Genomic DNA, 13,085 nt, shown 5'->3' with positions numbered 1-13,085 from the left:
AGACATAAGACCTGCGAAGATCCTTGGAAGTTTGCTTTCATTTGCAGATAACGCCAAGAATGCTTTTTTCTCACTAGTAAAAGATAGCTCACAGTTTACCCTGGAAGAGTTGTTTGGGTTTTATGTGTTTAATTGTATTTGCTATGATTAGAGTTGCCAAGTCTTGCTATTTTCGATCCCATCTCTCCAGTGACTAAGGACTATCAAGGGCATAAAGCATAAACCTCTACCCCAACGTGTAGGTCCAGGTGACACCCTTGAGAAAGACAAAAAGAAACAAACTAATTACATTCCTGCTTTATTCTCTGACCCTTTCCCATTTATGAACTCCCAAATTCTCCACTGAACTCTGTGAAGTAACTTTTTTCAACGTAATATTTTTATTGTCTCTTTTGGAATTTACCCCAATCACACTCACTTCTCAGTCCTCCCAGGTCTGCAAAGACACACAGAGAATTGCAGCTACTGCTGAAGCAGACACGGGACTTTTTTTTCTTTTGAAGTTGTGGTCCAAATCTGTAAAATGGGACTCTCTTATGATAAGATTCAATCATCAGTATTTTTGTTTAAAGGTTTTCCCCGCATTCATTCAAGGTGAAGGCAAGTCTGGGAACTTCTGCTCTAAATCCTTCTCAATAGAGAATAAGCTAACCAACAGTGTGGGCATTGCTTGGTGGCTTGTTAGGAATGCAACTTCATGTGGGAAAAAGTTAGTCTATGTATATAATAACATTTATATGATGACAAAGTAGTGTTGCAGATACCTTTGACCCTATGCTTTAAAAACTGATTGTTGGTACCTAAAAACCATCAGAGAATGATTTGTTATTTAGGAGGAGAATTGATAACAGTCTTGAATTAATGACAGACCAAGGCCACCACTCTAATAGCAGAGACCTGGAAATGCCTTTCCCATCCTTTCATCTTGCAGATTGCACTATAATTATTTTAGATTTTATTAGCGCTTGAATCAGAAAATTGAAAGAAATAAAGAGCAACTCATTTGGCAATAGTTCAGCAGTGAAAACTATTGAAAACAAGAGTTTAAGTCTGCATTTTGGACAATGGTAACACTTTTTTATGTTTAGCTTTGTCTTACCCATGCAGATAGCATAAAGTTGATTACAAAAAAAATCAACAAGTTTAGAATCGAAAAAGATCCATTTTCAACCCTTCCCAAAATGTGTGCCCGGATGAATTACTTGCTTTTGTTGGGCTGTTCATATTTCCATTTAGAATTATAAAAATGACTGTTGCCGATTTCTCAGTTATTTCAAACTAGCTTTTCATTTAGCAAAGTAGGCTTAAATAGCATTGGGTATTTAAGTAAATGTTGTGGTTTCACAAAGAAACCAGTCATAGGGCTATAATCTTAACATCAATCATTTTAATTCACGCTTTAGGATTAATGTTTTGTCCTTCGTTTTTATAAGATTTTTTTAAAAAAGAAGCCAAAATTGAATTGAGACTTGTAAGATATGAAGCCATACATCAGCCTTACTTAGGCATGGTATTGGATAAAATTTTACCTACATAAATAAAAATTCTTTCAGCAATGCCCAATCTTAATAAAAAATTGTAGAGGGTTCATACACAAGTACTTGTACTTATGCTGTTTCCACTCCCTTTCCCTGTCCAATTCCTCCCTTGTCTCTTTCTTACTCCTTCTCAAATTCACAACCTCTTCTTCTATAATTATTGTTATACACACAAGTGGTGTACACAAACATGCACACGTGCACATACAGACACAAACACGCACACACACGCGTGCGCACAAGCGCACACACATACAAAGCCTGCTATGCCCAACTTAATAATCTTTTAAAAAGTATTTGTTAGACCTTCTCATTACCTTATTGAAGCAGTGTTGGCAAAATTTTATCTTGAAGATTGAATTGGGTATAAGGTAGCTTTGCCATCGAACTAGAAAGGGGAGCTGGATGGTCAGGCAAAGAGAAGCCATTAACAAATTAGCCTTAATGTAGGACGATCACATTTAAGAGTTGTCAGGGAAATGAGCAATTATCCAGTTTTGTCTCCAGGGTTCTCAGCTAAAAACGCTGTGGCATGCCACCCACGTTCAGTGCCAAGTTCACAAACCCCATCTGTGCTCTTTAAGCTTCTTTCTCTTCCTTGCCAAAAAATGTCTTTGTTTCAAACTCTAGAGATATAATGAGAAACTACGAGCTTCTGAGGCAGCCTTGCTGTCTACAGATCCACGGGGCTCTCTATGACTCACCTGTTTCAAAAGGTGTTTTTTTATATATATTATTATTATCTTCATACTGATCAACTAACTCACCATATGTCAAGCCTTACAGGCTCTGTTTTCTCTCCCCTTGTATATGCTTTCAGTTTCTTCTCTATTGGCTCTTTCCCCCAGCTTACAAACATTTAATACTCTCCTACCTCCGGCCAAAATGTGCCTTCCATCTGGACTTCTAGGCAAAATGGCTAAGGTGAATGTAGCCTGGTGTGATCACATAAGCCTGAGATGTCAGGACTTTGGAAGCTGAGGCAGGAAGATCACAAGTTCCAGACCAGCCTTGGCTACGAAATGAGACCTTGCCTCAAAACAACAATAACAACAAAAGACATAACCTTGAAGATACGGATTTTGACTTTTTTTTAGTTCATAGACTGCAACTGGTTAATAAAACAGTAGTAAACAACCATGTAAAGTCATCTAAACACTAAATGCTGATAAACTATGGAACCATCAAGTCAAAGCTGCAGGTCTGAAAGATGTGAGGCTGGGAGAGAGGCCATCAAGAGCTCTGCTCCAGAATTGGGGGGATGGTCAGTTAGCAAAATGCCTACCTAGCATGCTTAGGGCCCAAAGACTGATCCCCAGGGCTGGGAAATACTCTAGTAGGAAATGGGCTCCGTTGGTGTATGTATGTATGTATAATTATTTTGTATAACCGAGCCCCTACTTTTGAACAAGTAGTTATAAATCAAAAATATTGACTTGGGCTCCCCGCCCCCACAAATATACCCATCTAGTCTAGTTGCATCATATTAGCCAATACAGTTCAGATGCAACCACAGAGAAACAGCAATACTTCATCTTAAAGTAGGAAATGGGACTGTCGTCACAATAAAAGACAATAAAAGAATCTCTACTGCTTGTCTATGACTGCAATAGTATGGTACCATAAATCTGGTGTCTCAGAACAACAAAATCCCAAAAATCAAGGTGTCAAACTCTCTTGGCATGAAGCATTGCCTCGTCTGCTTTGGGGGGCTCGAGGCAATCCCTGAGTTGTGGCCTCATCACTTCATGTCCGCCTCCGTATTCACATGACCCTGCTGTGTCTTTGTCTTCTCCAGGTTTCTAAGGACCTTGCTCATTGTACTTTGGGTTCACGTGACTAATATCACAAGGACTTCACCTCCATTATATATGCATTTTTCCTGAATAAGACAATGTGCTCAGGCTCTGGAAGTAAGGAAGTAGATGGATCTATCATTTTGAAGTCCACCATTAGACATGATTTGGCCTAGGCCCAAGTGCACATTTGAGTAATCTTGTCTAGTTTCTTTTCAGATGGTCTACAGTTTAAACTGTTAGCAGCCACAGTTATCACGATATCTTTGTAACTTACTCTCAAACTAGGATTTTTCTTTCGAGCGACCATCCCGGTCAGTGTTGGAACGATCTGAACAACAGATCAGAGCTGCTTCTAGTTTGGAGGAGCTTCTGCAAGTCGCACACTCCGAGGACTGGAAGCTGTGGAGATGCCGGCTGAAGCTCAAGAATCTTGCCAGTATGGACTCACGCTCAACATCCCATCGCTCCACTAGATTTGCGGCAACTTTCTATGATACGGAAACGCTAAAAGGTAGGTGTGTGAGTGAAATGGCAGATTATTTCCTTATCAGATAGTGATGCAGGTACCAACTCCTTCCAAAAGTTTGAATAGGGTGGGTATGTATCGGGGGGGGGGGAGTCTTTCACTTTATGGCAAGATGGTTCACTGGATAGAGATGAGAATGGTTCTCAGATAGCCGCACGTATGCTCCTCCATAAATAAACAGATGTAATAAAAATGTAAACAAATCAGTATTTGCAAAAGTCATTTCTCTCCTACTTTGTGGGGCTCAGGAATTGAACACAGGTTTTCAGGCTTGGCAGCAAGCAACTTTACCCACTGAACCATCTTGCCAGCTCAAGAATTCTGCATTTTAAATGGCTACTCCACAAAGAAGAATAGTCAGTATGATTTGGATGTCTACGTGCAACCTAAGAACATTTCACATTATCAAAGTAAGTTTAACTCGGGAATTTGAGGGCATGACAATACAGAAAGACTGCTTTTAGGGAGGGAAAAACAGGTTTAAAATAACCTCAGTATTCATTCAATTACTATGCAGATAGAGAGGAAAACCAAGAATAGAGCTATGGCTTTTCTTTAGAATTCTGTGTATCTGTAGGGTATCCTGGGTCCAGTCCTCCACAGATACCAAGGGACCATTATATTTCCAAATTTATTCCTGGGGTAGGGGTGGAGATAGATGTGCGATGTCACTTTAATGATATCCAGATTGAGATATAGACTCTTTACAAGACTAGTGTTTATACATACTGTGACACAATGAATGAAATGTTTTTAAATAAAGTTGTGTGGATTTGATTAGGCATTTAGCTCTCTGTTGAAATATCAACATAACCCAAGAAACCAGTGGCCTTGCTAGATTTAGTCTTGTAGATACAAATATTATCACATAGTACTTGAGTATATCCACTGCTTGATTTCGGTCGATCCTTAAGCAAGAATTATTCTTTCCTTTCTATCTAGAGTTGTCTTTTTTCCTGAAGAATGAATTGCACAGGGTTCAGCTATGGGGAAAGCTGTCTGTAAGTGAGGGAATCCCATGGCAGCGTACGTGTGAAGGAAGTTTTTTGTGCTCATGAGTGGGACTGTGTGTCTGAGTGAGGGTCTAGTTGCTGATTCATGTGGTGATTTTACATGCACTTCACAAAAACAACTGAATCTGGAGACTGCAGATTTTGACCAGATTACATGTTCGAAGGCCCGAGGGGCATGTACAGATGACTTGTAAAGACAGTTTTCCCATAGAGCCACAAGGCAGTGATTTGTAAAAGTCAACCAGGTTGACATTTTCTAAAAAGGAAACCATAAAAAATCAGAGAATTTGCAGCTTCCACGGTTTCCCTCCTAATTATATGAAGGACCAGCTGAAGTTATTCCCTAAATTAGAAGAAACAGATAATCAAATAAATGTGTTACACCGATTATGTTTTGTTATCTACTCTCTCTCATGGATTTCGGGGTAATTCCCTGGGCCATAAGAAAGAAAACTGGCCTTATTAAACCTTAGTCAGTGGTCTTGGTCATTACTGCGTGAGATTTTGATTATAATCTCGTCCAACTTGTAAAAGTTATAACTTTAAAGAAAAAAATCAAGTAGAAAATAACATTTAAGTAGCGTTTTAAACAATGGATATTTTCATAAGTCGATTGCTCTTTCTGTCAAAGATGCATGACTAATAGTAGCAATTTAAATAGCATTCCCTAGCAATGCTAAATAATTGTGTCATGCATACAGCCTGAGGATGCTTTTTATCATTAGAAATTTAAAAATATTAATTTTATATTCTTGTATGTCTGTGCACTACATATGTGCAGTACCCATGGAGACCAGAATAAGGCATCAGATCCACTGGAATTGAGTTAGAGGTGTGAGCTGCCATACGGATGCTGGGAACTAAACGTGGGTCATCTGGAGGAGCAGCTGGTACTTCGGAGCCATCTCTCCAGGACCATTGTCTTAGTTAGGGTTTCTATTGCTGTGAAAAGACACCATGACCACGGCAGTTCTTAGAAAGGGAAATATTTAACTGTGGTGTCACACTTAGAGTTCAGAAGTTTAGTCCACCATCTTCATGGCGGGAAGCAAAGCAGCATGCAAGCAGACATGGTACCAGAGAAGGAGCTAGAGTTCTTACATCTTGACTCACAGATAATAGAAATTGGGTTTGTCTCACATGGTGTGACTTGAGCATATGTGAAACCTCAATGCCCGCTTCCACAGTGACACATTTCCTCCAGAAAGACCACACCTACTCCAACAAGGCCACACCTCTTAATAGCGCCATTCCCTTTGGGGGCCATTTCTTTCAAACCATTACACCCACCAATACATATATTTTAAATACAGTGTATAGAACTGTTTGCCTGTTACTATATCTTACCCCCAAATTTGATTGTCCCAAACAGACTGTGTGTACACATGCAAGTGTACATGTGTGTACGGATGCATATGGTTGTGGAGGCCGGAGCCTGGGGACAACCTAGGAGTTAATTCTTCAGGTGCCATCCTACTTGTAAAACAGATTTTTGGGGTTTCACATTTTTTTAGAGATCTGAAATACAAACATGGCCAGGATTTTTTTTTTCTTATTCAGGGTCTCTCTGGAGCCTACAGTCAAGGTCTTCATCTGGGCTCCAAGTATCTCAAGGTTCAACTGGGGCATAATGTACTTCCAAGTTCATTCAGTGGTTGCTTGTAGGATTAAGTTACACAGGGACTCTTGGACTGTGAAGGGCTCCATCCTCCCTGCCTGTTGGCCAAAGGCTGCCCTCAGTTGGTGGTAGCTTCAAAAGTGACTTTCAGGCTGGAAAGTGGCTTGGAGGTTAAGAGTACATACTGCTCTTGCAGAAGACCCACGCTTGTTTCCTATCACCTATGTAGGGTGGACTCACAGCCATTTACAACTCCAGCTCCAGGGGACATTTGTCGTCCTCTTCTGGGGTGTCAGGGCACTGGCTCATGTGTACTTCACCTCATATACGTGCACATCTCCCTTCACACACATACACACAATTTAAAATAAGAAAATCTTTTTTTTTTAAAGTGGCCCTTGTTGAGAAAGGAAGTGGGGAGAGAAGAAAAGAGGCTAAAGAGAGGTGGGGGTGAGAGAGAGAAGCAGAGTCAGTGAATTTTTCAACCTAAACACCTAAGTGACATCCTGTCTTGATGTACTCTCTTCACAAAAATTCAATCACTCAGTTTCATCGTCACACAAGAGGAGGGGAGATTGCACAGGATATGACCCCCAGGAACTAGGGATCACTAGGGGTCAATTTTAAGGCTGCCTGCTACAAAGGGGTTTCACTATGTTCCTAGTATAACATAGTCTGCAGTTCTATGTATCTGTGTATGACAAACTGAAAGCAAGTCCCCTTTCACACACACACACACCACACACAAAAACCTGAAGAGAGGCCACACACAGCATTAAGTGTCAAAATCTAACTTAAAAATTATGAGAGTGGGGCTCTTTCAAGAGCTCACCAGTTAAGAGCAGTAGATCTTGTAGAGGACCTGAATTATTAGGTTCCCAGCACCCACATCAGACAGCTCACAATGGCCTTTAACTCTAGCTCTACGGAATCTGATGCCTCTGATATCTGCAGGCACCTGCGCTCTCTCTCTCTCTCTCTCTCTCTCTCTCTCTCTCTCTCTCTCTCTCTCTTTCTCTCTCTCTCTCTCTCACACACACACACACTTAAAAATAAAATAAGTATATTTTTATTTTTTTATTTTTAATTAATTTATTTATTAAAGATTTCTGCCTCCTCCCCGCCACCACCTCTCATTTCCCTCCCCCTCCCCCAATCAAGTCCCCCTCCCTCGTCAGCCCGAAGAGCAATCAGGGTTCCCTGCCCTGTGGGAAGTCCAAGGACCACCCACCTCCATCCAGGTCTAGTAAGGTGAGCATCCAAACTGCCTAGACTCCCACAAAGCCAGTACGTGCAGTAGGATCAAAATCCAGTGCCATTGTTCTTGAGTTCTCAGTAGTCCTCATTGTCCGCTATGTTCAGCGAGTCCGGTTTTATCCCATGCTTTTTCAGACCCAGGCCAGCTGGCCTTGGTGAGTTCCCGATAGAACATCCCCATTGTCTCAGTGTGTGGGTGCACCCCTCGCAGTCCTGAGTTCCTTGCTCATGCTCTCTCTCCTTCTGCTCCTGATTTGGACCTTGAGATTTCAGTCTGGTGCTCCAATGTGGGTCTCTGTCTCTGTCTCCTTTCATCGCCTGGATGAAGTTTAATATTCAGGAGGATGTCTATATGTTTTTCTTTGGGTTCACCTTCTTATTTAGCTTGAACACATTAGAAAAATTATCCATTATGATCAAGTAGGCTTCATCCCAGAGATGCAGGGCTGATTCAACATACGCAAATCTATCAATGTAATCCACCATATAAATAAACTGAAAGAAAAAAACCATATGATCATTTCATTAGATGCTGAAAAAGCATTCGACAAAATTCAACACCCCTTTATGATAAAGGTCTTGGAGAGATTAGGGATACAAGGGTCATACCTAAATATAATAAAAGCTATTTACAGCAAGCCGACAGCTAACATTAAATTAAACGGAGAAAAACTCAAAGCCATCCCACTAAAATCAGGAACACGACAAGGATGTCCACTCTCTCCATACCTCTTCAATATAGTGCTTGAAGTTCTAGCAATAGTAATAAGACAACATAAAGGGATCAAGGGGATTCGTATTGGAAAGGAAGAAATTAAGCTTTCATTATTTGCAGATGATATGATAGTATACATAAGCGACCCCAAAACCTCTACCAAATAAGTATATTTTTAATGGTGAAAGCCTGGTACGATTTAATTCTAACACCTTTAATTCTAATACCCAGGAGGCAGAGGCATGTGAATCTCTCTGAATTCAAGCCTATCAGCTTTGTCTACATAACAAATTCTAGGTCAGGCAGGACCACACAGTGAGACCACGTCTCAAAAATTTTAGAAAGTGGTGAGAGAAGATGAAACAGCTATACAAGAAAAATACCTTATATTCTTTTCAGGTATGTGTGTGGTGCATGTATATGCACACAGGTAGCTGTGTCCATGTCTGTTCATACATGTGGAGACCAGTGATCAATGTTTTTAATGTCTTCTTCATTTACTCTCCACCTTTGTTTTTAAAATAGGGTCTCTTATTGTAACTGAAGCTCACTGATTTGGATAGCCTGGCTGGCCAGCAAACCCTAGAGATCCATCTGTCTCTTCCTTCCCAGCACTAAGATTCCAGGGGTACGTCAGCATGCCCAGCTTTTTATGTGGGTTCTGGGGATCTGAACTGAGGTCCTTGCACTTGTGCAGCCCACATTTTCCCAACTGAGCCATCTCCCCAACCCTAATGTAGGTGAAATTTCTTTTGTTGCCAGCTCCAAATAATTACACAGAGATTTCATTTTAATTATAAATGCTTTCCTATAGCTTAAGCTTGTCCCACTAGCTCTTAAGTTAACCCGTTTCTATTAATCTACATTTTGTCTTATGACTTTTTACCTCTCTTCTATCTTGAACCTCCTGTTTCCTCTCTGTGTCCTCTGGCATCTTTCCCACACATTAATTCATCTCCTCTTCCTCTATCTCTGCCTGAAAGTTCTGACTAATCTCTTCCTGCATAGCTATTGGCCATTCAGCTTTTTATTAAACCAATCAGAAGGAACCTTGGCAAAGATAAATCTTCACAGTTATACAAAAAGATTATTACACAACATATCCTCCTTTTGTCTAAATAAAAAGAAAAGGTGTTCTTTTAACTCTAACAGTAAAACTATATACAGTAAGAACAATTATCAGGTATTGTCCAAATAATAAGGGATAGTTTTAACTTTAACAAAGTAAAACTATATACAATAAGAACAATTTTCAAGTTAAAATTACATTCACAATGTTTAGTTCGTATGTGTTTGGCAAATTTGGAGAAAGTACTGTATTATCTATTCTATCTTAGTGAGTCCAAAGTTTTTTACCTAAACTATTTTTACGGTAGCTTATATCACCAATCTAAAATATATTTTTAGACCTTAAAACATTTTCTTAAACAATTTCAGCTTTTATGTTTCTCAATCTTGTACATTTTATACCTCTTTTGTGAGTTTCTTTTATGGATTTGGTAACAAAGAAAAGTGTAGCTATAACTAGCTCATCTTCAACCCCATCTGAGACCTAAGAAGGTCTCCTGCACCTTGATTCATCTCCTCTTCCTCTCTATGCCCTGAAGTCTTGCCTATCCTGTCCTACCTAGCTAGTGGCCATTCAGTTCTTTTTTTCTGTTTATATTTCTGTTTTTTAATTTTTTAAATTTTTAAAAATTTTCCAGCTCTTTATTAAACCAGTCAGAAGGTACCTTGGCAAAAACACATCTTGATGGTATACAAAAAAGATTATTCCACAACACCCTGTATTTCCTTTTTTCTAGTTTCCCTCAATTAGTTATGGCCAGGGAGCTGCTTCTTCCATTAAAAGGAAAGGGCTTATCTTGTCATCTTCTAAAAACCCGTGGACGGTTTCAAACATGAAAAGTCTGATTTGAGGAAAAATCAATTCCATTGGAACACCCACTTGTGTGCTTGTCGGCTTTAAGTCTCTGTGCACTTATACAAGCAGACAACAGAAATTTATTTCTCTATGATTTTAAGACCTATTCCTACAGTTGTACCCTGTAAGTTGCTTGATAAATGACACTCACATTTAATGTCTTCATATTAGTCCACTGATTTCCTTATTACTTGCAGGACATAGTGCTCCCCGCAAGGGAAAATAAAATATTTTATAAAGTGATTGTATCAATGGAAAAGTATAGAGATTTCAATTTAAAAAAAAATGTTTTTGCAGGCAGATCTTTGACTGAAGGATGGACAAAACTATCCATCTAGGGGTTAGAAAGATGGTTCAGGGGTTAAGACCACTTGCCATTCTTACATAGGACCTAGGTTCACTTCCCACGTGGTGAATCACAACTATCTGTAACTCCTGTTCCAGGGGATCCAATGAGCTCTTCTAATGTCCAAAGGCATCAGTCACACATGTGGTGCACATATATACATGTAGGCAAACATCTATACACATAAAATAAAATAAATACATTTCTAAAAGAAATGTTTAAATACCCACCTAGTAAAATAAACAAGTACAGAAAGGTGTGGACGGGCGGGCATGAAAACACCTATGTTGTGTACCGGGGCCATTTTTGTCTGCTGGCCTCAATGAACTTTATTCCTACAGTTATAGATGAGGAATGGCAGAGAACCCAGTGTAGCCCTCGAGAGACCTGCGTGGAAGTTGCCAGCGAGCTGGGAAAGACAACCAACACGTTCTTCAAGCCCCCCTGCGTGAACGTGTTCCGGTGTGGAGGCTGCTGCAATGAGGAGAGTGTGATGTGTATGAACACCAGCACCTCCTACATCTCCAAACAGGTACGAGGAAATGAAGACGCTGCCCCTGACCTTGTCACCAGGCAACTGAGCTAAATCCTTCATGTGGGGAACCTCATCCAGTTCCCCAAACTCAGAGGCTATCTTATCCTCCTTGTCAGGGAAGGAAATTGAGGCTCAGGGAGGTAACATAATATCCGCCATGACACAGCCTCTTTAGTTCCCATCTACCTAAGGCTGTAATAGCAAGACGGTACCTTTGGACATTACTAGAACAGGGTGTTAAAAGAAATGAAGGAAGCTGTGCTGTCTTATGTAGCTGTTCCCGTGTATGGAGTTTAATTGGAATGATCGAGAAAAGCTGACTGAAGAGTGGGGGTGGGGTTAGAGGAAGAGAGAAGTAGGAATGTAAGGAGGACCAGCTAAGAGGGGGAGGTGCTCTCACCCTAAAACTGAAGAGGCTGAAGGAGGGAGCAGGCATAGGAACAGAGGGAAAATGGTAGCGGACTTCCCACTTGGTGGATGCCCACTATTATCATGGTGGGGAATGTAAGCAGGTGCTGGGAGAACCAAAGGAACCCGGAACCAGTGAGAGCAGGTCCAGAGCCTGATAGGGAAGGGAAGAGAGACCGGGTCTCTGGGGTAGCGTGGGGAACGAAGGGAGAATCTGTAGCACAAGAGTCTTGAAAGAATCCTGCAGTGCCCTTGAAAGAAATAAAATAAATGAATCAAACCACATTTCCCCTGTAGCTAAGTGTCCGTGGCTACCATCTTCTTGTAAGACGTAGTAAATGCTGTGTGTGGGAACTGAAGTAACCCACTTAGGCATGCGCTGTTAAAATCCTGTAAACCAAGCCACATTCCTTTTGATCCTCTGTTGCGAATTCCTCACATGTTACAACTCATTTATCACATTTACTTGTCTCCTCATGATCATGTATGTAGTAAAAGACAATTACATGGGTGCCAAATACATCCATGCCAAGGAATGTTCTAAATGACCGTTTGTTTTGTTAATAGATTAAAGTTTTCTAAATTTTGTCCCCCATCCCCATCTAAACTGTCTCTAAAAGTGTAGCAATTTCGTGTCTGAACCCTTTTGGAGAATTTTAGAACTCAACATATCTGACCCCTACTATTTCATAACTAGAAACAATGACGTAAGTATGGATACAATCAATGGTTAGTAAAACAAAGCTTGTATAACGTAAGAGTTCAGTGTCTGATGGTGGTATTCCGTGGAGCGTAGCTGAAGAATTGTGCAAGAACATGAAGTTTATGCAGAAAAACACCCTGACTTGTTCTCAGGAAAGTCTCATGACATGTTGAAAGGTCCGAGTAAACACGACCTTAATGAGTTGTTTCCATTTAGTAGATAGTTGATTGCTTTGTTTTGACTGCTGCACTCAACAAGTGATTCATATGAAGAAATTTATTCCAGTGTAGGTGCACAGCAGTTTTTCTTTCCAAATAAGCATACGCATGCAGTTTGGCAGTTAGTACCTTAAAGGTACAGAGTATGTGACGAACTGTCTCTTAGAAACAAACTAAATAGAACTGCATAGATTGGTGATTGAGTGGAAATGCCTTAAAAACCAAGTTCAGATTTATCTACACTTCATGGAACCACTCTCGAAACTTCTTTATCCCCTTCGGGCATCTCTTTTTCAATCTATCATGTAAATATCATTAAAAATGTAATTTTTAAAAAAATATTTTTTATTTTTATTTATATCAGTCTGTATATGTGTCTACTACATGAGTGTAACGCCTGTGAAAGCCAGAAAAGGGCACCAGATTCCCTGGAGCCACTTGAAGTGGGTGCTGGGAACTGAACTCAGGTCCTCTGTAGAAGTACC

The 13,085-nt window shown here is 40.2% G+C and overlaps 1 protein-coding gene across 5 annotated transcripts in view; it reads left to right on the top strand.

Moving 5' to 3' along the window:
* Vegfd (vascular endothelial growth factor D) overlaps positions 1 to 13,085 on the top strand; it is a 43,854-nt gene that overhangs the window by 8,707 nt on the left and 22,062 nt on the right. For 3 of the 5 annotated variants that reach the window (XM_057759692.1, XM_057759689.1, XM_057759691.1), the window contains exons 2-3: positions 3,623 to 3,848; positions 11,078 to 11,268. In XM_057759692.1, coding sequence (XP_057615675.1) covers positions 3,623 to 3,848; positions 11,078 to 11,268 — 417 coding nt within the window. The remainder of the gene's footprint in view (positions 1 to 3,622; positions 3,849 to 11,077; positions 11,269 to 13,085) is intronic. The other 2 variants (XM_057759690.1, XM_057759693.1) reach the window with 1 other exon arrangement.

Source organism: Chionomys nivalis, chromosome X, assembly GCF_950005125.1.
Source record: "Chionomys nivalis chromosome X, mChiNiv1.1, whole genome shotgun sequence".
Classification (NCBI taxonomy): Eukaryota; Metazoa; Chordata; class Mammalia; order Rodentia; family Cricetidae; genus Chionomys; species Chionomys nivalis.
Note: the sequence above shows the minus strand (reverse complement) of the source record. Positions and strands in the feature narration are given on the sequence as shown.